This window comes from Acanthopagrus latus, chromosome 17, assembly GCF_904848185.1.
Source record: "Acanthopagrus latus isolate v.2019 chromosome 17, fAcaLat1.1, whole genome shotgun sequence".
Taxonomy (NCBI): Eukaryota; Metazoa; Chordata; class Actinopteri; order Spariformes; family Sparidae; genus Acanthopagrus; species Acanthopagrus latus.
Genome location: NC_051055.1, coordinates 27,709,728 through 27,736,791, shown reverse-complemented (window position 1 = coordinate 27,736,791; position 27,064 = coordinate 27,709,728). Strand labels below are relative to the sequence as shown.

Here is a 27,064-nt window from a genome sequence, read left to right as displayed (position 1 = left end):
GCTGTGTCAGAGAATATCCTCAGACAGAAGATAACATCTATCAGGAGGGCAGGAGGTGTTTAATTTTGGTACCGCAGAATCTGTCAGAATCTACTGCATTTTATATTTTGGGATGGGTATTTTCGCCACTGCATTTTCTTTCTCCACCTGAAACTCAATATCAGCTCTCGAGATAACATTTGCTACCTTTATCGGTTGGTATTGTGAAGGAAAAAATTCTCAAGTCGCCTTTTTCTATTATTGGATTAAAAATAAACATCACAGAGATTTTATGGACTCAGACAAACACCTGGGAGGTTTCGTCTGGGGAATACTAAATGTATTTCACCCTTTGAATCTTGCTCTTAACACCAGAGTGTCTAAAAACTGGTAAAACATACAGTCGCATGATGTGATCTGAAGCTAAAGATGCTGAGCAAATCTAGAAATCATTTGATGATCAGACATTGATCGAGTGTTTATACAGTGACTAGTACAATCATTTACCAATATTCTTTGAGGCTCCTGTGAAAGCAGCATCATGTCGACTGGAGATAGATCCTGTCAGCTTTATCAGCAGCCCAGATCAGAGGCAACAGGCAGCCCCATCAGAGGCAGTCATTCCCGGAAATGTGCTCTGATTTTCTACCAGCGTGATTTTTAACTCTGCATGCGCGTGGGTCAGCATGAGCTGCCCTCGCTCCGACTGCCCATTGCCCACAAAGGGTCCAATCAGCCTCAGGCCACATGCTAATATAATCAATTACCTAAGAGGTTAATGCGAGGTGAAAAGGGAAGCTTCCCAATTAGTTTGATTTCCTCTCCCTTGTAGTATCAATAGCCTTCGGATGAGACAGTCAGAGCGCAGGCACCCTGCGTTAATTAGTGTTTTTCTTTTACTTGCTTGGACCAGCTGAGTTGGGCTGACAGTGCTCATGCTGTCAGCTAAGATTTCAGTTCTGAGACGAAGAGTTCTACAGGGAAAAGCAGAAGAAGTGTGACTTGAATCTTAAAGGTAATAAATAGTGCGTGCAGATCCTTGTGTCTGGAAGATGCTCTTTGTTTCTGTTAATAGATTTATATTTATAGTGCCTGAAGCTGTAAAGATGTTCAGCTGTTTGAGCAGAGCTGATGTTTGTTAATGATGTTTCTAGTTTGTTATAATGTAAGGTAAACCCACAGGAGTAACAGATTAACCCAAACTAACCATAGGTGTTAGTTCATATTTTTCCTATTGCCACAAAGTCAACAAAAAAGTACACTTTTTAGCATTTTAGTTCATATCTCATGATACTTTCTGACTTTCCTACCCTGCCTGTGTCACTCTAGTTGGACTTACCAGAAGTAGACAGTTGGTTTAAAGCCTGTCAGGAGGCATCTTCTTCAGGCGCGTTCCCCTCTTCCTTCTATTTCTGCTTGTTACTGTTTCAAAAACCCTGTCACTACAGGAAACAACAGTAACAGCAGTTAACAAGCAGACAACCTACATGTTGAAGTTGCACTAACCTGCTTGCTAAGCTTGCAGCTGTTACTGTTTCTTTTGCAGGCATTTAGACATTTTACTGCCAGGGCTCACCTCCCCATCAAGAGCACCCTCTCTCCATTTTGGGTTTGACAGTGCACAAGATTACTGTGATTAGTTTAAAGAAATACAAACAAGCCAGTGCCAGACTAGTGGCACTCCAGGCTATATCTTGTTGGTTCTTAAGGAGGAAATGATTCTTCAAAACTGGGTCATCAATATATAGTATTTATTTTTTCGAAATGCCCAGTTATTTGCTAAAAAAGCTAGGCATTGTAGTTTCTTTTTTTGTAAACCTTACTAAAACAGCAGTAAATGGTGCATTCATGAAGGACTATTTTCAGCAGTGGATTGATCCAAATTTTGTGCAGTCCTGCAAGTATAAAGCTGCAAGACAGTGTATGTGGGATTGATTCACAATAAGTAAACAGTGTTCATGTTCTTCGTAAAGAAAGAGCATGTTGCCTAGCACAACGGTGACTCATTGATGTGTTTGGACAACATGGAGCTCTAATGGTACAGAAGAGTAAGCTACGTTGAGCTACCCAGACAATACTTGTCAATAGGATTGATTCATCCCTGCTTTGTTCTTTTCATGGCCTTTTTTAAAAAGTAAATACTGAATATTTACGGCCTTGTCCTTGACGATTACTGTAAAAATTCCTCTTTTTTTAGCAAGCAATGCTGTATTTTTTGTAATGAAGATAAATGTTTGATGAATGACTACCCTTTTACTGCCTCAGTCCTGTTCCAAAACTATTTGTTGGATCTTGACTGCAATTAGTAAGAGAGGATAAAGGAAGGCTTTGCCAGAGACTTGTGTACAGACAAATCAAAGTTTATCGATGTTTTTGGCAACTCCTGCTGGTTGCCAATAGAGCTTGATAAAAGATTACTCACAGCCTGTGTAAATTTGCTTTCAAACACTTTCTTTGATCACCTATAATCTCCACTGTTGCACATCATATTTGCATTGCCTAATCATCCCTCACATCCCTATGGCACTCAGACAGTTTTTACCAGGCACTAAGAACCAATGTGTCTGACCTAAGTGTAGCACAAAGCAAGGTCACAGATTATTTTTATTGAATATGACATTTTTCTCCGCTCACACATCATCTGCTGCTGGTTGCCAACGGCTTTTCAACACATCTTACATCAAGGAGCATATTAGAGGAGTCTGTGAATTTACTGTGTCATCCTTGAAGATGCATTATGTGCTTTCTCATCACTTGACAACAAGTTAAATCAAACTCTCAGTCTCTCTTCAGCATTAAAGGGTATGAAGTGTTTGACTAATTGATGCTTGAATAATATGGATTTTTGTTTCAGAGGCACACAAGAGCTTTCAAATGGCATCATTGATCTCCTTTGATTGTTACTAATGTAACTACAGGCTATTTGTTAATTCTACACTTCTAATCAATTCACAGCCAGTGCAATTATATCACCTATAAACAAACACTTTAGTGCAGTCTCTCAAATGTTTCCAATATAAATAAAATGTTTCCCCCTTTTCTGGTTTTGATATATGTTGAAATTGTTTACTCAAGAGGTTTCTGACAGTACACAACACTGTCCTTCTTGGAGTAACATCTGAAGCTCAAAGGTCTATTGTTTTTCTTATGTTTCACATTGTAATTTGGGTCTGTTCATTTGTTTCCCAGGTCCATGGGGAAGATGCATGGGCAGTGACTGTGGCCCAGGTGGCAGCCAAAGCCGAGCAGTCTGGTGTGCCCATGTGGACGGCTGGACGACGCTTCACACCAACTGTGACCAGGGCCAGCGTCCGTTAAACCAGAGAAACTGTTTCCGTGTGTGCGACTGGCACAAGGACCTTTATGACTGGAAACTGGGTGCCTGGAATGAGTGCGTGCCAGTTTCAGCAAGGACCTTTGGGGCCCCACGGCCATTCACATGCAGTGGAGGCGAAGAGGGCATTCAGACCCGGGAGGTGGGCTGCATGCTCAAGTCAGACGGGTCTCCAGCAGAGGATGCCATCTGTGAGTACTTTGAGCCCAAGCCGCGCCTGGAGCAGGCATGTTTGATCCCTTGCCCCCAGGATTGTGTTGTTTCAGAGTATTCGCCATGGACTTCCTGCTCCAAAACATGTGGAACAGGCCTCAGAAACAGGGTCCGTAGTGTCCTGGTTCCTCCGCTTTTTGGAGGCGCAGTGTGTGCCAACCTAACTGAGTTCCAGTCTTGTAAACTGGGGCCTTGCACAGGTCCAGAGGGCATGTACAGTCTCAGGGTTGGATCATGGAATCCTTGCACCCTCCCACAGACTCGGACAGAACGCCAAGCGAAGCGCAGGAAAGGTAAAGGCCAGGGGCTCAGAGAGAGAGCAGGAGTCAAAGATCCAGAGACCAGGGAGCTTATCCAGAAGAAACGAACCAGGAATCGCCTTAACCGGCAAGAGAGTCCATTCTGGGACATCCAGGTGGGCTACCAGACCCGGGACGTGACCTGCATACACAGGAATGGGAGCGCTGTGGGACGCCTGTAAGTTGCATTTTTATGTTAATGTGACAGTAAAGTTAATATGTTTGTTCCCCTCAGCACTATCATCTGCCTCTTCAGTTTTCCTACTTAGGCAGTGGGGAATGATCTGTCATGATCTGAATTATATCTTAATGACAGACATTTTGAAATAAGGCTTTATTATTTACCATATTACAAGCCTTAAGCAAGTATAGTTATTGAATCAATGTGTCAGGCTAACTGCATGTTTTTTTTTGTATTTTTATCAGTAAGCAAGCTGTTCCTCATTTTTTTTATCTACTGTTGACATTTAGGTGTGCTGGTCCTTAAGTTACTGCGTTTCTAACAGCTTAACACGATGCCAAATTTGTCCTCTTGAAAGTTTTTCATCTCCCTGTCAGGAGGTGACACACAAGGGAGGATGTTTATTGGCTGCGTCTTTGTCACTGCTATGCTGTCAGAGCAATGAGAAGCAACTACCGCATCGCATTTGATGTCAACTTCCATGGATAGAAGTGGCAGAGCGACTCAGTTTATGACATGAGATCAATCTCAGCCATGACTTTAGTGGCACTTTTGAATATAATGCATTTTACTGGGCTTTGAACTGAAGTGTGTGAAAATAGACGTTAAAAGACAACATGGGTCGTTGAAAAAGCCTAGATTAAATTTTTGTGGAAGAATATCAATCGAATTTTGTTTGTTATTTTGTTGTAATTGCTGTATTTGAGATTCTGTCTTTGTTTAAAGTAATTAACCTTGACCCACATCTTAAACTATGTGGTGTCATCGAATTTGACTGATTTGGGCATGGAAAGTCCTTACAAAGGCCTTGAACTTGATGTTGAGGTGTGTAATGAAGTCATAGGAATGTAGGTGACTACACTGACTTGAAGGAAGCAGCCAATATATCATCTCAGTGGGTTTTTTTTTACATTATTATGTAAATGTGTCAAAATGGAAATCCCTCAATGAATCATCACTTGAATATATAATTGAATTCTGCCTTCAGTTGGCACTATTATCCAAAACACATGCTGTAATTATACAGTTTGAGCACTCACTTAAAGTGTTTGTCAGCCCAAGTGGGATCTAACCTCTGGCCCTGACATTATTATTGCTGCTATCACTGTCTGACTGAAGATGAGATGAATCAAATGGTTCTGAAGTCCTACTCGTTCCTCAGCCGACGTCTCAGCCTAAAATACAAAAGAAACATTCAATTCTTGAAATGAAATCATCAGCAGAGAAATCATCTGACAGGAAAGCAACACAAACATGAAGCCTTACAGAAGTCACACACACACACACACACACACACACACACACACACACACACACACACACAGTATATTTTCACTGGTTTATTAATGTCATCACTCATCATGTTCAGTTATGTTTCATTAACACGTGTGTCATGTATCTTGGAAGGATTGGATTGTCATCCTTTATCAAATAATCAGGTGGAAATGCAGCTTTTAACACTAGAGATAGAACTCTATCCTTCAAACACTGATTGGGGTCGAGGTTAAGTGTTAAAGCAGGGAGGTTCTCAAGGTTTTGATTACTGATTGCCAATTTGGGGAGCTAGTATATGATCGAGAGCTGCACAGGAACGTACATGAACTTTTCGTTGCATGTGTGAATAGAATCATAATGCTGTTTAACATTCATTCCCCTTAGCGCCGTTTTCAGCAGTAGTCAAATGTAGTAGTAGTAGTAGTGTGGTCTTTGTAGTCTACTGAAAATGAAAGTAATGAAATGACCTGCAGGTGATTAATGAAATAAAGTGCATGCTTTTCATGTCACATCCGGAGGTCACACAAAATGTTTCTCAGTGCCACTCTATGCCCTTGGCTCTCACATTGAGAAACTAAAGGTTCAGGAGGCTGAAATCAATTTTTTTTAAAACCACCTTTTCATTGGTTTAAGAAACGATCTACCCTGTCATCCAAACTGCCTCACTGAGGGATGCCTTTTTAAAATTTTACTTTGATTCTCTGTGGAAGATTCACAGAGTACAGATTTTGCTCACCTGTGGATCGACAGGTTTATAGGAGAAGACTAAGAGCTGACCATACAGGAAAAAACTCCCGTACACAGTTCACTTTGCAATCAAGTTTAATAACAACACTCTGGTACTCAGACCTTTGTCAGGATAGCGTTTGAGTGTGACAGTATGACTCAATGGAAGCTTTTTTAGACAGCATAGGTGATTACGTGGTTATTTCTCTGCACCTTTCAATCCAATGAAAATTCCCTCTGAGAGAGTCTGATCAGGCCAGTCTCTTACAGCTGTCATAGTGATTATTAGTGGAATATAAGGGTCCATGTAAATCCAGCCATTGTTCCCAAGAAGCTTATGAATCCACAGCTGATTTCATTTATCAGTGTTTGATGAATATATGCAAGAAAAAAAAGAAAGAAAACCATCAAGTAGTAATCAGTGAATTCTGGTTCTTGTCACAACATTAAGTGATGCTATTTGTAACAACCCAATGATGTCTTTATTAGAAGAGTGTGAGTTAATCAGTGATCCTTCTGAAGAGCCTTTTCTGTGGATCTATCATCTCTTGCTCTGTTCCCAAATTGACTGTAACCTAAAATGTCACCGCTCGTCTCTGGAAATGTGGATTTGGGGCTTCCACAAGGTCTCTGATCTCCAGGAAAGAATCAGCGACAATGTCAGCAGAACAAGCCTCTATTCATATTTGTCACATGCCACTGTACTCCAAGATTTGATCAATTATGTACTAAATCTATTCATTAATGCTTTGTTGGCGCAGAGCACTAAGCAGTGACTGGGATCAAATATTTCAAAGGAACTGTGAAAACAACTCACATGCCCTTAGGAGCATAAATATTAATCCTTGACTTGTTTATTTCTTGTTCTGAAATATTCATAGTTGTTTTTGCCACTTTCGCAAAAAGTGGAACAAACTTCCCAGTGAAGCAATAACCCAGTCATACCCCAGCCAGGCGCTCTCTGAACATCTTGCTTCCTTCATTTCCAATTTTGTTTGATGAACATCTGTCATTGGGCCTCTACTTTCTCTGTAGTCCTCGACTCGTCCCAAACAGGCCACTTCCTCATAACTCAGTCTTCTGCTCGTACTGTCAATCACACTCGCACCATGACCTTTTAATTCAGCTGCTGCTGTGCCACTAAAGGACTTCACATCATCACGTTACGTCACTGATTTTAATGTCAATTGTAACATTGTTTTGTTTCTCATCTATTTTTGGAGTATCTTCTCCTCTCAGCTGTTTTTTTCTCAAAGGCTCCAAAGTTGTAAAAAGGCGATTTTTTTAATCACTTGACCCACATAGAATGATGTTTTCAGTAGCACACTGTTTTAATGGATACAGCTCCAGTAATGAGCTCAGAAGTGTTAAAATAAGGAGACTTTCTGACTGCTTATATTTTGTCTGAAAACCCTCAGAGCTGTTGCAATTACAATGTAAAACCTACAGGCTTAAAAATGAACATTTTTCAGACATCATCTTACTTATTTAAATAGAGAATGATTGTGTCCTCATTCTGTCTGAATGACTGAGATGAAGAAATAATGACTTCTTTTTTGCAACTTTGAAATCTCCACAAAAATGTTCGGGCATGCACACAACAAACGGCAAAGACTCAAAGGATCCAGCTGCCGTGAAAATGGGTCATTGGCTGCATTAGGGGCTTTTTAAAACACAAGCAGTTCCTTCTGAGACAGGAAATCGAGCCATCACCCTCAGTGCGTCACATTTACTGCTTAAATTCCTCATTGTTTTCCCTTCAATGTAAAAATGAGCTGGCACACCGAACGTGTTTGGCAGAAAAACAAATCTGAGATTTTTCACAGTGTCACTTAGGTACCACTTCAAAAACTGCAGGAGTGTTTTAATCTGCAAAGACACAGGAGTTAAAGGAAGAAAAGAAAAAAACACACTCACACTCAGCTCATACATTTACCTCATTTATACCAAAAGTCTGAGTTGCTGGAGGTGAAGTGTGGTGGCAACGTCTAAATGAGAGGTTTCTAAATGAAGCAGAGCTGTAATTAGCACTAATAGCTCGTCAGCTGCGACGCCTCAAGGGGAAAGACATCCAGACTGAGCAGCAGAAAGCAGTCGGCTTTAGTCAGAACAAATTTCTAATGATTCGGTAGGGGCCCAAGGAGGACGGGTTATTCATTACATCTAAATGCTATTTAGATGATCAAAAGTTGTGTGTGAGCGATTGATCAGAGGTTGTTTTGGTTGTCTTAAGACTCGAGGATACACACACACCACGCCACTCCAGTCCTGTTTTACTCCTAATGTGAAGCTGATTATGCAGCGTGTATGCTAATGAGAGCAGCTAATGACCAAATGTGGCACCAGTCAAGGGCAGAGAGTTAAAAGTGAAGCCCTGCACACCACTTGTAGCATCACATATCTGTTGTTCTAACGTGGTCGAGGCCACAAACTGTGGCTTTAAGGCATTTTCACACAGTGACACTAAAATCACAGCGAGAGGTGACTAAAAGATTTAAAGTCACCATAATGAGGCATCAGAAAGCTGCACACTGCACGACTCTGTTTACCATAAATATGCTCTGTGACCAGCTGATGCCAGAGGAAAATAAACAGATAATAGGTTCAGTCTTCGGAGAGTTGTAAGGCTTATTTTTTTGCTTACTGTTTTTATTTGATTCTCGAGCTTAGATTTGTAACTAAGTGCAAGTCAACCTACAGAAATTTAATTGTCAACATTTTTGATAAGCAAAGATTGGTGTTGTATAAATGTTGCTCTCACTGTGCTATTTTGTCAGCCACAGGGCACAAAATATACCAGGAAAATGAAGGCTGACGGGCGATCCAGTCACACTGCTGCCATTTCTCTCTGCTTTCACGTCTCCATTAAAGACCAAATGAATTTTAAAAAAACTCACATTTTTTATGTGTTGTTGGTCGTTGCTATTGTAAAGACAACACAAAGCCATTTACTTGTCTTAAATGTGTTTGTTGGTTTCTGGAGGCAAAGATAAAATAATATGGATACCAGCTCACTTGTCAACATGTTTATCTGTTTAATTAACAGCTTCTTGGCTGGGACCAGTGACTTCCTGGACTTTTGGGCTGAATTAATGTTTAATGCTCATGTTTTGCCCTTGTTGGTTTGCAGTGGTTTGAGTTCTAGCCAGAGAAAAGCTTATTCTAACCTGTTCAATATCATAACCACACCTCCACTTCTTATCCTTTCCAGCCTGTGTACACCAAGAGACCTGCCGCTGACCGTCCAGTCTTGTGTTATGCCCAAAGACTGCCAGGTGACCGACTGGGCCGAGTGGGGCCCCTGCTCCAAAACCTGCGTGGACCCCGAGACTTCCAGAGGCAATCGCTCTCGGATCAGACAGGTGCTCCAGTTCCCCGTGGGTGAGGGGGCAGAGTGCCCGCCGCTGGAGGAGTCAGAGCCGTGTGAACCTGCGGGTGAAGGCGTACCACCCTGCGCCACGTGAGTCCCTCCTGTTGACAGGGGAGGGTGGCAGGAAGCACAGCAGGGGCTTTTTTTAAATTCCAGTGGAAGCTGAGATGTGTTTTTTGTCGTGTAGCACTCGACAGGTGCTCATGTTTCACGCAGATACAATTGTTAGGTTGCGATAATACCCTCCCCCTTGGTTACAGCATTGTGAAGACCCTGCTACAGAACGAAACACACCACAGGGATTCATTCTGTACTCCAGTAAAGCTCAGGCGAAATCGAAGTATTTGCTTTAAAACCTAGCCAAGGCTGCATAAGCTTCCTGTTGACTTCCCTTTACTCATATCACCAAGCTAATTTGCCTCCTGGGTGGGCCGTGTGTGTGTGTGTGTGTGTGTGTGTGTGTTGGACATAGCATATGGAGACAGATCCATATAAGTGCTTGGGCCAGTGCCAGGGACAAAGTACAGACAAATGGAGGGAGACTGCGAGGATATTTAAGACCCACACACACACACAAAGATTTGAAACGTAGGTTCACAGACGCCCGCCTTTGCCTCAGTTTTATCCTGTAACATCTGTGCAAGCTTTTCCCAGAATACATATCCAAACTCTTATCTTAGAGAGTGTTAGATTTTCTGTCAGACTGGCCCAAAATACTTTTTTTTTTTTTTTTTTTTAAGAAATCATCTTCGACCAGCACTTCTTACTGTGCCACCACATCATGAGATAACTAACCTGCTGTGATGACAGTCCTCTAGATCGTGACTATGAAGTATTTGCCATAATTTTCCAAAACTCTGATGTCACCTGTGTGACTTTGAATAGTGATTTCAAAGACACGTGTTATTCTGTCAGGTAAATAATGGTTTTTAACTGGTTAAACAATGGTGAAGCAGCTGAATTGAGTGAGAACGGTCCAGTGAATTGTCCACATCACTGAAAGTGCTGTCATACTGTCACTTTTCAGAAAAACAGGATGACTAAACCGGTTGTAACTATGCAACACATCTCTACGTCTTAAGTTAGATCTGCAGGATTGTAAATGTGCTGTACTTTGACACAACATCACACCTACTCAGATCTCTGTCTCTGTCGTACGTCTGTCCCCTCTCATCCATGTTCTCTTTCTCTGCAGTTACACCTGGAGAACCACAGAGTGGAGCGACTGCAGGGTTGACCCATTGCTGAGCCAACAGGACCGTCGACGTAGCAACCTGACAGGGCTTTGTGGGGGCGGCCTGCAGACGAGGGAAGTTTACTGCGTCCAGGCCAACGCTGAGCTGCTGAAATACCTCAACGACCTCAGAGAAAAAGACAAAGGTAAGGAATAAAACATTACGCAAGTTGTTATTAAGCTATAAGATCATATTATCACACTGCAATTATAGTAAAGAGATTTAAATTATAGCATTTAGTATCAGCATTACATACAGTACAGTGTGTGTTATTATACACTCTGACCTCATATTAACTTCCACAAATGATCCCAATGAGTTCCCAGCAGTAAGGTATACAGCACTGGTGCGTGCCTGTTATATTTTTGTGTCTCAGTCTCAGACTGATCTATAAAAGTTCTTTCCGTTATTTTCCTCCTCACACTTTCAGCATCTCAGCATGTTCATTAATGTGAGAAGCTCAGACTTGTTCCTGAAGGTGAAACATGTTGAACCTGTGAAGATGCATCTTCACCTCCAGTCACGCCCTCCAGAGAAAATTTGCATCTGTTCATGCCCGCTCACTTCTTTGCATTGGCTTAATGTGCAATCATGCTGCCTATAAGATGTGCCTTGTGTTCAGAGAAATAATCTTCACCATATGGACCCTTAGTGACGTGTTGGAGCACCTAAACACTTGCTCGATATCGCTCATAACAAGTGAGTTTTCAGGGCCGTGCTGAATATATTTTAACATAAATGTATTATTCACCTTTAGGAGGCATTATCATTAAGGGTTCATAATCAAGATTTTGCACGATGTTTTGAATGAATATTAAGCACAATCAAGCTCCTATCAATTTTAATAAAAAGTTTGGATTCTTAGACCTGATCGCCAGAATAAATGTTGAAATGAATTATACATGATGTTGAAACTTTATTTTTCCTTATGTTTAATTTTCAGTTTTAACAACGTTGTGCTTATGGTCTGGTTAAGTTGAGGCATAAAACTCTTAGTGTTAAGAAATACCTGCTTTTGTTACCACGAACAAGGCTGGAGATGTCCAGATGTCTCGTTAAAAACACCTACTTTTGTCACCACAAACATAGCAGGAAATGCCCCAACATCTCATCAAATATTCAGTTCTGTCACTACAAACACACCTGGGAAACGTCCATTCAAAATCTTCTGTGGTTTCACACTTAAAAATGACAAAATGCAGACTCGAGCAGCAATCACTGGCATGGTTGCCATTTCCTCTATCTTCTTTGATTTTTATATTATTAGTTAACTTGGGAAAAATTGCCTCTGGTCCATCACACATTTTAGTTGTATTGATCTCAGGAGGCTGTCAACCAATCTCTCTGTGTTACAGACACCAGAGTCAACGCTGCAGTTGCATATATTAAATCTTGCAGCAGCACGCAGCATAACCTGAGACAATCAGTTGAACTCTCTGGTGTAAGTCAAATAAATCTGATCAAGCTCTATTACATGACAACTTACATCCTCCAACCCTCCACACAGTATATGAGAACAGCAGTCCCCTGGTGGATGTGTAGCAGATAATTACCTTTCAAATGCTTTCGACGGATAAATGCCTACACGTTGACTCAGTTCATGTCCAAACATGCAGTGATGTACAATATTACATCTGCATTAATAGGCACTGTGGTATGTTTTTTAATCTTATGTTTTCCAAATATCCCTCTGTGGCCACATTGTCAGCTTCAGTCTTTCTGCCGGAAATATTCCCCCCCGCCATGATTTCCTTTTAAACCAAATCAGGAGTAATTTAGAACGGGGATTTGTCTGCTCGTGTGACCTGCTGAGACCCGTCGTTGGCCACAAGTGGAAAGGCCTCCATTTCTGACACTTGTCAAGCCAGCTTAGAGTCAATGTTGTCCTCTTAAAGAGGGCATTAAAGACATTAGTTGAGGCTAAGCTTATGGAGACCAACCGTGCTGATTGCGTGAGAGACAGAGTGGCAAAGTCTAAGAGGTGGTGAGATGCCCACTCTACACTTACACCAAATGTCAAGAGATGTTCCTCTCACGCACACTCAGTGCTTAGGGTCCACTTTATCCATGCTAACGGGGTTCAGTGTAAGTTTTCGATATATGAAGATAAGCCGTAGATTGCATCCTGAATAGTGGCCTGAATTGTTGTTGAGTTTGTATTTTATTATTCAGTCTGACACTGTGTACAAGTTTGTCATTTTTTCATGTATTTTACTCTGACACTCTGACAGAGTTAAACTCAATTAACAAATAAATTAGGTTTGTATAATGAGATAATTCCAATTTATTCAAAACTGAATGATTTCTAAAGACATTTTTCAGAGATACCTAGATTTACAAAGTACTGTCAGTAAGTTTGATATGTCGTTTGTCGCCCTAAAAGCTTCTGATTAGGTGGTCGTGCATATATTAATAGATACTAGTTAAGTAAGCATTCAGGTATAGTTTTCGCACAGCACAAGCTTGTCATCACTAGGAACTTAAGAAGGAACACGCACAGAATTTATTCAGTAGCTGATGCAGCCCAATCCTGCTGTTAAGCTTTGATGAACTGCCTTTGAGCTAACTCAATGTTGTGTTACAGGAATACATTTTGTTTTTAACATTTCTTGAAGGGTTCTCATATTGATCTAAAATTATCTTATGTGATGTTGAATAAATTCATGATAAATGACTTGTGAGGGAAGAGCTGGCAGAGCGTTTTCTAAGCCCAAGCATTGTTTCTCAGAGTTTGAATTGATCAGTGGCCCTTTGGCTCTCTGTGTATCAGCCCTAATTAAAAAATAATGAGTCTGGGACCCAAGTTAAACATCGATAGACAAAGAATGTTGTATATATGAAGTGATGTTTTATGTAGACCTTATGAGTTTGTATTTCCTCTGAATCTTTCCTTCTTTCTTGCCTCCGGATAAATTGCTATAGGGCGAGGGAGATCACAGAGTACTGGAATGATCATACACACTGAGGCGCCTATAACCTCTGTTAAGATACAGCTAAAGGTTCATATATCAAACATGTTGAGAGTGTTGCTGCTAGGGCTGCCGCTGCAGAAAAGTGTGTGACTTGTGTGTTTGCGAGACACACACACACACACACACTCACATGTACACACATGCACAAAGTTCTTATCTTCTTGGCGCAGGATTTCTCTTCCCTCCATTGGGGGGTAATCTTCCAGCACACCACTGAGACAGAGAGGTAGACATTGGTTCAGTGAAGTTTCCTGCAACCAGCGCTCTCCTTCCCTCCACTCTCTTGCATAAATATCACCATGCAAAAGGGCGGAAGATCCCCTCAGGCCAAGATCTGAAATCAGCTTACGACCTCCTAAATCTTAACCTTAATCTTTATGGGGGAGTGGTTCCCATATGACCCCAGATCAGTATCGCAGCCTAAGTAATGTCATCCGGCACTTCCACATCTAAGGCTGTGTATCTTCTGGTCGGCTCAGCTGGAGCATATAGGTGCCTGAAGCACTTCTCCAAACCTTATGGGATTTGACATTTTGGTCACATTTCCAACTATTTAAGATTTGAGATTGACTCAAAAGTCCTTTAGAAAGTATAATGAGACTGAGTGTATCTGGGGAGGCTTATTAGAAATGTTCAAGTTCATCCTGTCACTGCAGGTTAGAACAGTGTCTTTTAGAACTCAGGCTGCATCAAAATCGCTGATGGCAGAAGATCCTTTTCTTGAACTTTTTTAAAATGTATTTTCTTTTTTGGGAATAAGTCAAGAAAATTGATACCAATCACATGTCTTTACTTTAAATAAAGAGCGAGTATAATGATTGGATTAGCCTAGCTTAGCACAAAGACTGCAAGCAAGGGAAAACAGCTAGCCTCGCTCTGTCTAAATTTAAAAAATACATCTTCTCAGTGGTCTTATTTATGCCATGCCCCCCCCTTCTACTATCTGCATGTGCTGTTTTTAAAACCCCTACATCCAAGAACACCGACAACAGCAACCTCTAAGCTATTAACCTGCACACTGAAGCTGGCAAGTTACTCCAACATTAACATGTTCGCTAACGGCACCAACATAAACAAGCTAGCAGCTGTTGCATTTTTGATTGCAGGGATTTAGGGACGTTAATGCCCCTAAAACTATTGTGATTGGTTGAGAAACATGCAAACAACTTTTCCCCCACACCTGAATGTGATGCTGCCAGACCTTTTTCCATCGCCTTTAGTGGTGCAGTGCTGTAGAGATAGGTCTGGCTGTCTGAGACTATACCGGCACCTAGACCTGCTTTATAATTGAAAAAGTCTTGAGAATCTTACTTTTTACAATATTGGACCTTTAGTTATTCAGCTTTAGAGCTGCTGGGAGGTCTATTTTGAAAAGAGCAAGGCTAGCTGTTTCCCCTGCTCCCAATTTTCATGCTAATCTGGGCTTTAGACATCCTGACTCCAGTTCTGTACTTGACACACAGACATGAGAGTGATATTGATCTTTTCATTCCAATCTTGGAAAGACGGCGAAGGAGCATAAAAATGTTGACCTACTCCATTAAATACCTGGAAAGCCTATAAAGACAAATTTACAATGTGGACTGACACGGACATTCAGCTGAGTTAATTAGCTGCTATGAGCAGCACTGAGGCCGATACGTCTGTCTCTCTTAATTTGAAAAGACTGTAATCTGATTTATTTTGATTGCAAACACCAAAATCTCCAACCTGATCGCATGACATGGTCAACAAAAGTGCATGTGGCCTTTGATGGTAAACCGTGGCTCAAAATAAGTGATGCCCAAAGAAAACTTCCACTATCGCTAAGACCAAAGATAATAAAAGACCGATTTAATCATGTTCTTAAAGCAGTTTATTGTAAACAAGCCTGTGATGTGAGGCCCAGCTCTCTGTTGACTCTCCTGCTGTTGCATTAGTCTCTGGCTGTCTCTTGTGTTTCCTGTTACACTCTGTGTTTGCTTGATAGTGCCTCCGTCTCCCCGGTGTGTGTGCGTAGCTAATAGCGCTATCTCCCCTGTAATTGCAGCGGGTCAGACCCAAAGACAGCAGAAGCCTAGTGTCCCCCCTCTCCTCTCCATCACCTTCCAGATTACAGGTAGGTCTTCTTAGTCACGCTGATAACAAAGCCCAGTCCTGTCCGTCCCTCTGCCATTGTCTCCTCTCCTCTGCTCTCCTCATTCCTCCTCTCCTCTTTTCTGTGTTCTCCTAACCTCTCCTACCCGCTCTTTCCTATATTTGCCTTTCTCCTTGTTTCCTTGTTACCACCTCCTCCCTTATGTTATTGTTTCCTCTCTTTTCCTGTTTCCGTCTTGGATTCCACTCTTAAATTTTCCTTCTCCTCCACTCTACTCCTCCTTTCCTCGATCCTTGTGACCTCTTCTTTCTTGTCCTCTTCAGACCTCTCATATCCTTCCCTAATTTCTCCTTTCCTTTCCTTTCCTTTCCTTTCCTTTCCTTTCCTTTCCTTTCCTTTCTTATCTATTCCTCTTCCTCTCTCCTTGTTTCCTCACCTCTTTTCTAACACAACAATGGATCACAAAGGGAAAAATCATATGTTAATAAATCAAGTAATGATTTTAACAACACTTCAAACGTCAGCTCTTGTACTGTCTTGTACTACTGTAATAATTAAATGTATATTTATGATGATGTTGAATGTACACAACACGCTTCAACAGAGTTACACGCCATGCTTCTCTTTATGCAGGATGTTCGGGATTGTAGCCAAATCCTACAAAGGGACAAGTAGTATTACAACAAAGTTCTGTATTCGCCCATAAAAAATCCGGGCAGACAAGTTGAAGCTTTGAGGGGACTGTCAGAAAAACTTTGTTCCTCCACAAACAGAATATGGAAATTGAGATGTGAGACATTTTCCACTTCTGCAGACAGTAAGCCACACTCGCATGAGGGATTTTTCCCTCCGTTGTCAGTTCAGCACAATAGAAATAGGAACTCACTGGAGAGCACACTATGAAATGGACTAATAGAGAAGCAGGATATAGAGAGAGTTTTTTTTCTTTCTCTCACTCTTCAGTACTCTGTGTTGGTCCTCAATTTTGTATCCCCAAGTGGATTGATGTTAAAAGATTGAAGGCAGTGTAGTTCCCCAATAAGACGTGGATTAACAGTGGCTCAGCAAACTCTGTATTCGACTTTCAGTGTATTTGTAAGAGGAATTAAGCATTTTGCATTTCAAAAGCCGCACTTGCCTTCCCGTGTACAGTTCCAAGGGAATTATGATTCGGCTCTCCTGATGATGAGAGACTTTAAGCTCTTAGATGTCTGAAGGAACAGTTTGAATACAGGCAATAAAGTGCCTCAGGTTGAACATGTGAAGAGGTTTTTTTTTTTTTATCTGAATAACTAAATATCTGATGTATTTGAAATGTATCACTCAGCACTTGAAAAGTTGAGATCAATCCGTCCTTATACTTGTAGAGAAAAGTCTTCTGTGTTTCAAACTCTCATGCTATAAATGAAGTCTTAAGACAGAGGTGGATTTTCTTTTGCCGGAGGAAGAACTTTGTGCTATCCCAAACACACACAACAAAAGATGCTAATTCAATATTCAATATTTTCCATCAAATTCAAATGAAGCAAAGTCTACCTATGTTAACAGGTGTCGAGTGAGCACCGCGGTGTCATGAGTTGATTACAGGAGATGAAAACAACACCAAACTCTCCAGAGAGGTCTTATTGATTTGAGGAAATTGTGCTTGATATTATATTATCTGTTACAGGTTCACTTTCATAAGAATCTTTTATCAGTGTTAAATTATTCTTGTGGTTAATATCTTTAGAAATGACTCTTAGCAGAGAAAATGAAATGAAAAGACTATTAATTATAGTCTCAGTGAAGATATCAGGTTTCAGCTCTGTCTAACTAAAATAAAATGTCTCTATATTTTATGCAGCTTTGAAGGTTATTCATTAGCACTCGCTGTGTATTCAAGAAGGAACTGGGTCCATACACACAGCTCTTCATGATTGCTCTGTACTAGTGGAGCTGAGAAAAGGATAAATGTTTGTTGGTGTCAGTCAAAGTGTGGAGCTCCAGGCAGGGAGTTGAATCGGTCTGCTGAACGAGCAGAACTCACTTTTATCACAAAGGAAGCATCAAGGCGTTGCACTGGTGACCCACTGGTTTAAAGAAACAAGCCAACATTTTAGGAATCAGAGATGAGATATCACTTTCATATCACTCTGTTTAATATGAAGCTACAACCAGATTAGCTTAGAACAAAGACTGGACGTAAGGGGAAACAGCTAGTCTCGCTCTGTCCGAAGGTCAAATAATCCTGCAGCAAAACACATTTAGTTTGGGTTCTTTGAGGTTCTGTGTGCCTTTGAGGAGAGCCATGCTAGCTGTTTCATCCTGTTTCCCGTCTTTATGCTAAGATGAGCTAAGCTAACAAGCTACTGGAACGTAGCTCAATTTCTAATATACAGTAATGGGAGTTTTATCAATATTCTCAGCAAATAAGTGCATTCACAAGGGACCATACCACATAACAGCCACCAGTCCCCAAAGCTAAGTTATCAGTCAGTTTTGCTATCATCACCACTTCCTCCTTCTCTGTCAATCTCCAGCATCTAGTACCAAATACAAACTCGAAAAGGGTAAAAAAAAAAAATGAATCCACAGCTCTTGAAGATACAGCAAATCCACTTTAAAATGACACTAACGCATACTTACGTATGTGCATGCATAACGCCACACATCGAGTTTATTTATCGTGGCACGGTTCAGCAGACGTGTAGAAATGTATTCTGCACAGTTGTCACAGAGCTGTGCCTTGCATGGCGATAGCATCTCTGCTTTTTATTCCCACAAAGTTCCTCAGTGTGAGTTCAGACAGGCATGGACTAACCCGTCGTATCATGAAAAAGGCTCTCTAAAGCCAATATGGCACAGCAAGGGGAAGTAGATGCCAAATTACACCTCATGGAATAAACATGAGCCAAGACATCACTGTTCTCTTACACCTTGACTGTTGTATTGTTGCATCCTCTCTCCTGTCTCCGCTGAGAGAGGATGGGCCAAGCTCCGCAACTCTTTTATGTTTCTAGGAAGGCACTGCATGAGATAATCATTGCTAATTTATCATTCTGACATGCTAACAGGGAGGCGATAAAAACAAAGCAAAGGCATAATAGTGTCTACCTCACAGGCATGTTTGTTTTTTTTCACTGTGCTTCTCATCTGCTCTCTAAAGGGACCATAGTGCCAGGAATAAAAGTAAATGAGCATTATTGTATCCCTTGTTCCTGTTGATTGTAATGCTGGTTAAGATAAAAAAAAGACCCACATGAAGACAAACCAGAATAGGATCAAAGTAAAGCAGCTTCATTTTATATGCATCTTATTTGTGCTTCCTTTATTGTGTTCATCGGCACAGCCTCCCGGCCAGTGGAAAACAAGCTGTGCGTGGGTCCGATCCCCAACCGGTCCCAGCTGTGCCAAATCCCTTGTCCCATCGACTGTGAGGTGTCACCGTGGGGGGCCTGGGGGCCGTGCACCTTCGAGAACTGTGACGACCAGGCTGGAAAGAAAGGTGTGAAGATATGGTTTGATGGTTAATTGATGCTTTCAGCACTAAAATAATTTATTTATTTGATGTTTTTTTTGTAAAGGGAAAAGTATGACGCATAAACTGATGCTACAGATCTCAGCATTTATAAATTGGGCTAATTTGCAATTCCCTTCCTTAGATGAGCCTTTAAAATACATGAAACATAAAACTCAACAGAAAATACACAAGAGACATTACAAAGAGAAGTTCAACAATGAATACATATAAGTAAAAACAGACAGAACTCTACCAGACACAAACTGTAAAACAAAACAATAGAACAAGCATCAGATCATTCATGTAAACATGATCTGATCCATCTAGAAGATGTTTGATTTTAAAATGATCCCAATCGGGATCCACTTCAGTTACTGCAGGTAATTCCACATATTGATCCCGAACTGGAAACGCTTTTTGTCCAGATTGTGGATTTACATAAAGTCACTTTACATTCCTGTTAGATTGAGCCAGGAACTTAAAATCTGTCTGTGGAAACACAAAGTCATGGAACTCCTGAGGAGCTTGTATATTTTTTATATTTTCATACTGTTGTAAATTAATTTAAAGATTAATTTCTAACAGTTAAAGTACTTATTCTGTTGTTAAAAGATGATAATGGCCAGTATCTCAGGCCAATTAAAATGTTTATGTAATTCTAAATACCACCGACTCTTTATTTATGGCTCCATTAAACATAATACAAAAGTTGAAAGAAATGTTTTCCATTATCTGATATGAATGCTGACGGTTTTACTCTGTGAGAAAACAACAATGACCTCTTTCTTCATTCTTTGTTATTATTTCCAGTAATTCTACCAACGTATTCAAATGAATGTGAAATAATAAAACATAAGCACTTTCATTACCTTCATCTCTCCACTGTAGTAAGCATATTTCTTTCTTTACACCGTAGTAAATGCTGCCTATGCTCTATCTGACACTATTGTATTTATTTGTGAACAATAGAATAGAGATACTTTAATAGTGTCTGTGTTATTCATTATAGTTTTCTACGTATTATTATCAATTTTATACCAGTGATGTATGGCCACATAGCTTCAGAGCATAACACTGAATAGTTAATGATTGAACGTCTGGTAGTAGGACATCTTGTTAAAAATACATAGGAAACATACCATTCTGCAGACGCTACTGCAGCTACATTAACAAGACACTTCCAGCACAAAATGTTCCTTCTGTTGTATCAGTCAGTGCCGTCATAGTCTGGGTGGAGTAAAATATTCATGCAAAATTAAACATAATTTAATGCGATGTATGTGAAAGAGCAATCAAGTGATCAGCCTCAATGTCACAGGCTAACTTCTGCCTGACTTGATTTATTGGTCACATGTGCATAATGACTGCTCGTCTGTAACGTTACTGGAGGTAAAAACTCGGCGCATACTGTAACAAGATGGGCGGAGTAGGACTTCTGATTGCCCCGAGTGCTCGGTCCTTGTGGGGAAATCTTCAAAGTTTTTCACTCATTAGTATTAATGAGCTGTCTCATCAAGTCAGCCATCAAACCAAACCAAGCTAGTCCAGAACATCTATCATCAGTGCTTGAATAAGTACTCAAATTATTTACTTAAGTAAAAATACTAATTCCACGGTTTCAAAATTACAGCTAAAACTCCCTTACAGTGTCAGTTCACCCCAAAATCAAAGGCAGCTGGACTTGCTTGAGGTTCCTCCTTGATGACTGAGGTTCTTTAATCCTCAACAATTAGTTTTGAGCCTGTCAGAATTATTTATATGTAAATTCCTACCAAATCCTAATCTTAGAACCTCAATCTGAAAAGTAACCCGTAGCTAAAGCTGTCAGTGAGGTGAAGTAAAATGTACAATACTCTCCTCTGATATGTAGTGAACTATGAAGCTAAGGCAGAATAAAATGTAAGCGACGTATTCACGCTTGGTTCTAAATATAGAACCGTTTCAGAACAGTTTGTCACTGTGGTGACTGTTGTTCTACTCTGTTGCCACGATGCAGGTTTTAAACTGAGAAGACGACGGATCACCAACGAGCCAACAGGAGGACCTGGAAACTGCCCGCACCTGGTGGAGGCGGTGCCGTGTGACGAGCCCAGTTGTTACGACTGGCAACTGGTCGGCCTGGATGAGTGTGTTCCTGATGATGAGAAGCCATGTGGCCCCGGCACCCGGCTGGCGCTGGTCCAGTGTGTCAACAGCAACGGTGAGGGGGGCAGAGTTCGCTCTCATTGTTTTAAAAGACAAGAGGATTTCTTTGAATTTGAAATACAATTCTGACTTTCTGCTTTCTCATCCTGTGAGTTCTGCTTTTGACCCATCTCCATTCCTTTTGAAGAAGTGCCGGTCTCACATTGTGTGACAAATCCCATATTTTTCAAGGTCACCTCTCCACTGACCCTCCACCTCCCGCTGTACAGCTCTGTACGTGAGGAGATTTCCACGACTCCACTCCTGGTCGCCATTCATCAACTTTGTGAGGAGTTCTCTGCCTCCACTCCTCCTTCCTCTCTCCTCCTGTCTCTCCCCCTGTTAAACCTCTCCTACTTTAACGCTTGCTTGATTCAGCGTTGCCTCCTCTCTCACGCTGTCTCTCTCATTACTGTCTTCCTCTCAGCACGCACAATTAAACCTTACTCACACTAAATCAAATCAATCCTCCATGGCCCTGAGTCTTGGAGTATCTTGTGCCCTTTGCTGCTCCTGATTTTTACTGCTACTCTTTATTACTGTAAATCTTTAATACAAGGGGCGATGGTGCAGAAATGATTTTCAGACTTTCTGTTGCCTTCAGGTTGTGGACAAGTGCCAGGCAAAATAAGGTACAACACAGTATCGATTTTTATACAGTTGCTTTTTTCCAGCGCGGTGTAGATTACATACCACTTTTCTTTATTCAGCATGTAAAGTTAGAAAGTGCTGCAGCTCTTGGAATGTAATTCTCTTCCAAACCTACTCAGTAAATCTTCATTTTACGATCCCATACGGTGACTTTGTTCATGTTTTTGCCTTTAGTGCACTTGATTTGTCCTTCTAAAGTCTCCCACAAATCACACTTCATGCATTAAATGCAGGTATTCATTGAAGTTGGTCCGGTGGAGAGTGGTGGCCTGTAGTGCCGGAGTTAACAGAGACTCTGCTCTGTTCTTTCTCCCCTGACTTCAGCTGATTGATCCCCACCCCACCACACACACACCTCCACTCCCCCATCTGATGAAAATTGATTTGTTCTGTTTGGGTTTTCACTCTGCTTTTCGCCTCAGAGATTTTTCACTGCAATGTCAGCTGTATATTTTCTCCAAGTGTGTCCCAGTCATAAAAGAAAAGGCCACACAGCCGGGCCCCAGACAACAGGCGAAGGTCGATACAAACGTTATTGAAACTGGCTATTGATATTCCCCTTGCTGACTGCTTGCCCATTTAGGCAGAGAGCTGTGTCTTCTCTGCACACTGAGCATGGAGGTTTTCCTCTCATAGTGGGTGTTCTGTTCATTCATGTTTTTCTCTGTGTGAGCCTGAAAAAACTGCCCGGGTCCCTTGTCACTTCTTATTTGCCTGCCTTCTCAGTTCAGTCATGACTGGTTCACTGCATATCTGTCAAAGTGACATCTTAATGCAAAGTCAGGCCCAGTCTGACTTTTGAAGCTCAAGCAATTTTCCTCTGCTTGAAATTTCAATTCAACCATTAAAAGCTTTACATTTTCTTGGATGTATGCATCTCTTACAGGAGCAAATATTCTCTGCATGGTTCATGGCAGCACTTGAAACAACGCAGATGAGAATGTGGGTTAATATAATCCACTTATAGCAGATGTAGGGAGCTCATTAATAAAACATCAACGACGGTGTAAAAATGTTAGAGTCCCATGTGAGTTTGCTTTTGCCATGTTCAGTGCCGTTTTAGTATGGAGATGGGCCGAGTCAAGAGTTCATCGATATGAATATTCTACCGATAATCCATAAAACGGGGTCAGAGCCAGTCGTTATATCAATATGGAAAACACACATGAAACATGTTGAATTATTTCTGTGGTGAATCACAAAAATAAAGAAATATTGGACCAACTCCAAACATTAGACGTGTCAGTACTTAGAATGCTTTTTGCTATTTGTAGTGTTAACTTTGTGATTTCACAGGATCGTTGGTGTAGCCTCTGATTAAACATTATTTGCAAATAAGGCTGAGTTTGTATTTAAAGGTGTATAAAGCAATTTATCAGCCTGACGAGACCAAGAGGCAGCAGGAAATAACTGTCTGACTTTGTAATTTATTCAGTTACATTAATATTGTCCATAAATCTTTCAGTGAGATGCCCGTCAACTCCACCTCCATCCTCGTGGAATTAATCATCATGTTTGCAAACCTGGCTTGGTTCAAGATTGCTTGATATCAAACAGAAAAGATGAATCACTGCTTCATTAAATCAACCTTTTCTGGAATGTCTGCTCTCTCAGTGCCGTTTAGGAATATATTTTATATAATGTATTATTGTATCCTTCAGATTTCTACTTCATGTCCCAGATTTCCTTACCAGCCACGTTGCTCCGTCAAAAGAATGCCAAGTTAAATCTCATGCCAATTTGGAAAATATCCTTCCTCAGTCGTCCGAGGGACAACAGGCAGCTTAAGAAAACAAGCACGCCTCTACAATTTGAATTGAGCTGCGTGCTTGACATTGCGCCATCGATTAAGACACACAGCTGTTCATTTTCCCAGCTGCTCCAGCAGTCTCTGGACTGAAGTGTTGTTTGAGGGTGATAGTCTAATTCTTTCAATTAATCGTTAAGCCCCCCACCTTGCCTGTATACTCAATAGGCAAGTAAAAGCAACAGGTTTCACTCAGCAGTTCATTAGATAATATTTTTTTGGTGTTTATGTTTTTATCAACTGTATCACTCCTTCCTAGACTTACATGATGAGAATTTATTCCCCAGTTGATAGATATTTTTATGAATGTTCTAAGGAGCATAAAACGATGTACATGAGTAACCTTAGAATTAGCACTGGTGCTCGGTCACACAAACATGGTGATTAAGGGGTAATTACAGAGGACACACTAATGAGGATATCTTGGTAACAACATTTACTTTTTGATTAAAAAAGAAGGTAGAGTTGGTTAATTATAATCATCATGGGATAATATGATTGGCTAATATCCCTGCCGTTGTACAAGACAACTCCTTGGACCAAATACAGATTTTATCATTTTTAATCATTTTTTATATAATTCAGTCAAACTTCCTCTATTTCCTGGAGGCACAGATGGCAGTTTCCGAGTAACAAACTTGGCCCATAAATGCATATTAAATTTTGACTATAATTACAGATACCAATGCAAAACCACCTGTTTTAGCTTTCAACTTAAAACTCTTATATTTAGGAATATATTAATTTAAATAAACCGAAAGGGCTGGAGTCTTTACTTTGAAACGCACATGGAATTTAGACATTTTATGAACCACAAACCAAGGACGAAAATGCAAAACGCATCTTTTTTTTTTTTTTTTACATTTCAGGGCCAATAAAACAAAATATATTCCCAAAATTAATACCTGGAAACACAGATGTTAGTTTCTTCGTGATGATCATGAATCGTGGGTGTAAAATATAAACCCTCCCATTCCCACTGACATCCCAATTAGCATTAAATAGGACTTTTGATACTTCATTATATCCCTTTATTACATTATATACTCTTTAAGATTATAAACTATAATCCCCTGTTTTTATAAAGAGAATATTACTCTGTTTATATATTACTGTTTTGTGTTTATAGTTCCAAGCAGCACTGACATTTGCGCAGGCAAGTAAACAGTCCATGTTTAGAGCCAAAGAGGTAGAACGTACTGGCCTAAATGCAATTTTGTAACCCATCAGCTGTTGTCTGATGATATTTAAATGCTTATTAGTTTATATATTTGTTTTATTTACCTGCATCAGTTTCTGTTGGTAATTGTTAGTTGGTAAATTGGTAATCCGACTCTAAACAATGACCAGCGTGCAAAGGAGGAAGTCTTGGCTTGGTTATTCATTATCCTGTTATTCTGTGGCTACACTAGAAGCCCTGAAATGGCCCCTGATGGTTAGTTGGTAAGTTGATTTTGTAGTCTCAGTCACAACTCGTCAGATACTGACGCTTTTGGAAGCTGGCTGACTGAGCCTACAATCCCCTTTGCATCAGTATTTAACAAAGTGTGAGTAAGACTCTTACAGATTTGACCTTGTGTCTGTGAAGCTGATGGTAATAATAATACTTTGGTTATAATGTATGATGATGCTGTGAAACCATGAACTCTTATGCTGTGGCAACTCTATTCTGAGATTTCTCTGATATAACTCTATTATTGGGTTAGATTTAAGTTTTGTCACTAAATCATGTGAATCTACTGTGTTGTTCCCAAGATATTACCGCATCGTTCCCTTGTTTTTAGTGAATTATACAATGTATTCAAATTGAGATGCAGCTTCCTGTCCTTCCTCTTCTCTGTGTTGATGGTGTATATTTTCTATCACTGTTTCCTTCAGGCGAAGAGGTGGACAGAAATCTCTGCTCGTCCTCCCCGGCCCTGGAGCCCGTGCCCTGTGAGGTGCCTTGCTCGAGGGACTGCGTGCTCAGCGACTGGACCTCCTGGTCTACTTGTTCTCAGACCTGCTCCAGCAAAACCATCGAGGGGAAGCAGATGAGGACACGCTCCATTCTGGCTTACAACGCCGGGGAAGGTGAGTCTCCACCTGTCGACTGTGCGACAGTCTCCTGCACCATCTTGTATGGAAATATATGCAGATGAGGCCTGGATATTGGCTTAGTCATGGCCTTTCAAGTTGTCCTTTGCTGTCACTCACTGAATGTCTGGATTTCACACTTGTCTGCATGTGCGTTTGTCCTTATCTCAAACAGTCTGCTTATCTGTCCTGGTGATTATTTCTGTTGGTCCGTCTCCTCGCCTGACACTCACTTTTTATCTGTTTCTGTGATCACTGCTCTGCATATGCTTGTTCTCTCTGGTTTAAATTTCTGTGTGCGTCTGCCGGTCTGTCTGTCTGTCTTAATTTTTGTCATGTCTCCAAACATTTTCCTTCTGTCTTATCTGGCTGTGTGTGTGTGTGTTTGTGTGTGTTTCCTCACAGTCACTGCGATGGTTGTGGCGTGGATCACAGTGATGGAGGGTAACATTAGTAATTACAGTCTGCTTGTAGCTGTTTTAAACCTCTAGCCGTGTGTTTTCACAGTCAAATTAAAATTGTAAGCTTGTTTTGACTTGTAAAAACTGCACTATCAACACAGCTTCAGGGTAACTTATAATTGATTTAGAATTTATTCAGGAAGTTGTAATGCAGTCAGGCCTTGTTGGTGGCCATGTGTGAAATAGCTTGATTATGTTAGCTCTTGTTCTGTTGTTCTGCTGTTGTGTTAGTTTGTGTACGGCATATTTCACCTGTCACATTAACGCATTTGATGTCTGTATTCATCAAAGGTCTTTCGCGGGTGCCAAAGTTTCCAGAACTTTTTGGTAAATCTTTGACTTTAGATTATAGATACCGTAGCTGTACTTGTAGTAGCTTTAGAGTGATCTAGAAACACAAAGGAAATCATATGAAAACTATCCTCTGCTATCTGTTCAGACACACTCTTTTTTTATGAACACACACGCTGAAGAACAATACCTGAATGACGTTTTGTATCTCCATCACAGGTTTCCCCCTGCAGTGTAGATTATCTGATTAGATTTTGAGCTCCTTGGCAGATTTCACAGCTCCCGTGTTGCATGTTAATGAGGAAAAAGAAAATGTTGAAACTGGAGGAGCCACTCAAGGCTATTTTTAACATACAGACTTAATGTGAATGAGCAACCACCAATATGCTGGTTTAGAATTACGTTCAAATTAAAACATTAATATGCCTAATTAA

At 40.7% G+C, this 27,064-nt stretch overlaps 1 protein-coding gene across 1 annotated transcript in view; it reads left to right on the top strand.

Moving 5' to 3' along the window:
* The window catches only part of LOC119005744 (thrombospondin type-1 domain-containing protein 7A), a 104,651-nt gene that overhangs the window by 9,596 nt on the left and 67,991 nt on the right, over window positions 1-27,064 (top strand). The window contains exons 2-8 of the mRNA XM_037073634.1: window positions 3,169-4,003; window positions 9,219-9,467; window positions 10,573-10,757; window positions 15,614-15,682; window positions 18,990-19,145; window positions 21,157-21,360; window positions 25,681-25,875. Of these exons, the coding sequence (XP_036929529.1) occupies window positions 3,169-4,003; window positions 9,219-9,467; window positions 10,573-10,757; window positions 15,614-15,682; window positions 18,990-19,145; window positions 21,157-21,360; window positions 25,681-25,875 (1,893 nt within the window). The remainder of the gene's footprint in view (window positions 1-3,168; window positions 4,004-9,218; window positions 9,468-10,572; window positions 10,758-15,613; window positions 15,683-18,989; window positions 19,146-21,156; window positions 21,361-25,680; window positions 25,876-27,064) is intronic.